The sequence below is a fragment of the Entamoeba invadens genome (genome assembly GCF_000330505.1).
Source record: "Entamoeba invadens IP1 unplaced genomic scaffold scaff_1105074726127, whole genome shotgun sequence".
In the NCBI taxonomy this organism is placed as follows: Eukaryota; Evosea; order Mastigamoebida; family Endamoebidae; genus Entamoeba; species Entamoeba invadens.
In genome coordinates, this window is record NW_004443569.1 from 81,819 (window position 1) to 86,100 (window position 4,282).

General features: G+C 30.6%; 1 protein-coding gene across 1 annotated transcript; it reads right to left on the bottom strand.

Moving 5' to 3' along the window:
* Positions 1–1,022: 1,022 nt before the first annotated feature.
* Positions 1,023–2,204, bottom strand: EIN_443190 (hypothetical protein; the record flags this gene model as incomplete). The annotated part of the gene is made up of 1 exon (XM_004259102.1): positions 1,023–2,204. The coding sequence occupies one exon, from the start codon at positions 2,202–2,204 to the stop codon at positions 1,023–1,025; it is 1,182 nt and encodes a 393-aa protein (XP_004259150.1).
* Between the last annotated feature and the right edge of the window lie 2,078 nt (positions 2,205–4,282).

A 4,282-nucleotide genomic window follows, 5' to 3' on the forward strand; every position in this document is an offset into this window, starting at 1 on the left:
TGCATGATTGAAGCAAGTGCATATGACTTTGTTGGCGCTGGATTGTCGTCCGTCTGGAATCTCTTTCCGCCCTCCTTTGCTCCGTTTCTCTTTCTTGGTTTTGTTGCCATTGAATGCGTTCTGTTTGCAACTGCGTCTTTTATTTGGTGTTCTATTTCCTCAACACACTTATGTTTGGTTTTCTTGATTTGTAATAACATCTGGGAAATTCCCACACAATGCCGTGATATACACGCTGTTGTTTTAAATAGTGATTCGCATCCCAAAACTGCAAGACACGACACACGACGTGTCGCCATTTGGCTGTTATTTTTGGTTTCTATTTATATTATTATAAATATCTTGGCTTCTGATACTTTGTGTTTTTAATTAATATCCACTAACAATTGAATAAATATATCTTACTCATTTAAAATCAGTTACAGATGAATATAGAGTCAACCTTTTATTGTAATCTGGTGGACAAAAAATAGCTTTAATTTTGTCTAAAAATCGGGCATTAGGTCAAGCGTGAATAAACCCGAAACAATTGAGATGGGTTCATGGGACGGCTTCCCAAAATATTCCAATCTTTATGGTCTAAAATATACCAGATAACTTTTAAGACTAGATAAAGTTTAAAGACTGACTGTAGTTAAAAATTATAATAAATGTTTCGATTTTTTTTTTCATTGAAAAAAATGATTAAAATTGTAATTTTTGAGAATAAAATTGTTAATAGAGTCAAATTTTAAACAGTGGGCGGGTATTGTAAATTTTGTTTTTCCAGGAGAAAGCATTTTAGAGTGAAATTATAAATTTCATTTTTATTGTTGAGTTTATGAAATACGAATTGTCAAAAATGTTAGTTTTTATATTTAAAAATTTTTCTTCTCAGAAATTTGAATGTATCATATGTAATATTTATGATATTGATTAATTTTTAACATCATAGTAGTGATACTGAAAATATTTGAAATAAAGTGTTTAGTCATACTAAGGCAGATATGTTTTAGTTGATAATAAAACAAAATACCAAAAAATTAATTATTCATTTTTAAGTGAATAACATTTTTGCAGTTTTTAAAACAATCCTCTCCAATAAAACCGACTGTGGGTGGAACAACAATTTCCAGTGCAGTGCAATTTTTAAAGCAATTTTCTTTAAGTGACAAGATATTACTTGTTATTTGTAGCGTTTTTAAACTTCCGCACTTTTCAAAAGCACCTGTTCCAATTTTAGAAACACTATAAGGAATCACAACATTTTCCAAATTACTACATGAATAAAAACACATTTTTCGAATTTTATTAAGTCTTTTTGGAAGGGAAATAGCACTCAAATGTGAACACGCACTAAAACAGTATTTTCCTATTTGAGTAACAGTACTTGGAATATTTATTGTTATAAGTTTTTCACAACAGCAAAATGCAAACTCTTCTAATTCTTTGACTTGTCCTCCAAGGTAAACAGAAGTCAAACCACTACAACTCAAAAAGGCGTCTTTTCCAATAAAAGAAATGCAGTTTGGTATTTCAACTGTTTTTAAGGAAAGGCACAGATCAAAACAGAATTCGCCAACCGACACAATTTGAGACGGAAATTTGACACTTGAAAGTTTGTTGCAATAGCTAAAGCAATTACTTGGAATAATCGAAAGAGAATTTGGAAGACTTATTGAGTTCAAATTAATGCAATAAGAAAAACAGTGTTCTCCCAACAAACTGAGTGTCTGTGGGATGTCCACTAACTCAAGGGAACTACACGAACAAAATCCAGACGTTTTAATTTCTTTTAAGTACCGAGGAAGTATAATTAGCTTAAAAGAACAACATTGATAAAAACACTCATTTTTGATAGACGTGACTGAATTTGGAATGTTGATATCCGAGAAGTTTGAATTCTTAAAACATATTCTGTCAAGACTTTTAATGGTGTGTGGGATGACATCGCCATACAATTTTCTGTCTCGAATTGTGTATGTTATGTTTTTATAACTAATGTTGGAAATCAAGTGCTTTTGTGTGGTTGTGTAATCTTGGCTACACCAAACATTAATTCGATAGAAGTCGGTCTTACAATGTGAAGTTGGTATTTCATCACCAAAAAGAGAATTTCCAAAAGTCTCGTCTTTTTGGCGCCAAAGGTTAAGAGTCTCTATATTTGGAAAGTATTTTATTGTCTTCTTGTCTATTGGAATTGGGTTGAAATGAAACTTTGTCATATTGTTTTTATAGTTTTTGCATACAAATTCTAAGTTAATGAAGTCTCTAATTGTTGTGAAGTATTGTGACACTATCATGATGTGATACGCATCAATTTTTACCATTGAATTATTTATTCTTCTTGTAAATGAAAATATTATTAATCGTGGCTGTGATGTTTCAAACAAATTGTTGTTAAAAAATAATAATTTAATTATATTTTTTTATTATAAAAAACTTATTTCACTAATAATAATTTAACTATAGTCAAAGGCGTCTAATTGTCGTAAATCCACCAGAAAAACGTATCGATTTGTCTCAAATGAGTGAATTTTGTAGAAAATTTTTTAACATTGAAATTTATTTTTAAAAAAAAATTGGTTTTTAATTCAAAAAAAGTCATAGATTCGAGAACAAAATATTTAATTGTCGTACACCCAAATAATTGGCCGGTTGTGCGAGAATTAAGCAAGTTCGACAATTATAATTACAACAAATATACACCTTTCATTGTATAATATTTGACCAATTTAAATATACATAAAGTCAGTCTGGAAACCTTATTTATTTATTTTCCTTTGAAAAAAAAGCATTTTTGGGATGTTTAATAAATATTACTATTATTTAAACTATTTTCCAATAACACAACCAAAAACATAAATGGTGTTAAAGTCATTTAGCCAATCATTTCATTTTTTCTGTTTGTCAATAAATGGTGATATTAATGTTGTTATTTACCAAAAAGAACGGGAAAATACCGTAAACAAACTGAGTTTTTTGGATCATTTTTTGAAAATTTGGCTTTTAGGCGGGAGTATTTATCAACATTTTTAAGAAACTTTTTCGGAGAGCAAAATGACGTCCACGCAGCCAGAACTATTTCGAAGAACGGCTTTTACTCGACTGCTAACTGCATTTCGATGTTTGAGTCTGCCAATCGTGGTGTTCTTTTCAATTATGATTTGTCTCGTTGTTTTTTATTTTTATTTGATGAAATAGAAGTTGGTTGTTGTCAAATTCTCATGTTGTATGTATCATTTTACACAAAAAAGATTTGCCCAATTATTTTTACAACAACAGCACCATTTTTGTTGTTATACACGATGTTTTAGCGTAAAAAATCATAATTGGTCAATTTGTTTAAGTTCGTTTTGATTGAAAAAACAAAGATTTCAAACGGGACTGTCCTTTCCCACCACCACCTTTACCAAAATAAAATATTTGCCGCGAGTGTTTTTTGAAGGGAGTCCACTTTTCAGCTACTGTTTGTGCGTCCCCATGTCACCCACTTTCCTTGTCCGTACTGTGTGGACGCGGATGTGGTTCCCCCCGCTTGCAGGGGGGTCAGGGTGGATCCGCGCCAAGTGAGGACTTGGAAAGTGGGTGAAACGGTGCACAAACAGACTGTTTGAGTGTGCCTTCAGAGCCTTCTTTTCAATGCTCCGTCTCACTCGGTTTCCACTAACTCGAGGTGAATTTTCGGCATTTCTTGAATTCGGGAACCAGACCTAATATTATCCAAAACGCCCATTTACTATAATTATAAAATTATAAAATATAGTAAATAATTTCTATATTTAGACGGGGTGAGGGTGGGAAAAGCCTGCCCCATTTCAAACGAAAAAAAAATAAAATTTAAAAACAAAACCAAATAACAAAAAAATAATTTATTTTTGTCGATAAATAAGGTTTTTGGAATAAATAAGGTTTCCAGACTGACTTTATATATAATTTAATTACAATAATTTTACTATATTTATTTTTAAATAAAATAATTCAACGAATGATAATTGTAATATAAATTACATTTAATGGTGTTTGACATTTTTGATATTAAAACCAATTAAAGCGAATTTAAAAATATGCGAACTTATAATTCTAAATTAAATAAATAAAAAATAATGAAATCAAGTGCTGTTATAACCAAATCTGAGCGTTTTGACGAGACTGTTACAAATTATATTGTTTTTGAAACTGCCTCTTAGATGATACTAAGTTATGGGTACATTGAAATATTGATTAGACATGCTACTTTGAGAATGGAAACAAATAAAACCAAGTAATATGCCATATCCTGCTTCCACAAATAACAAACGAC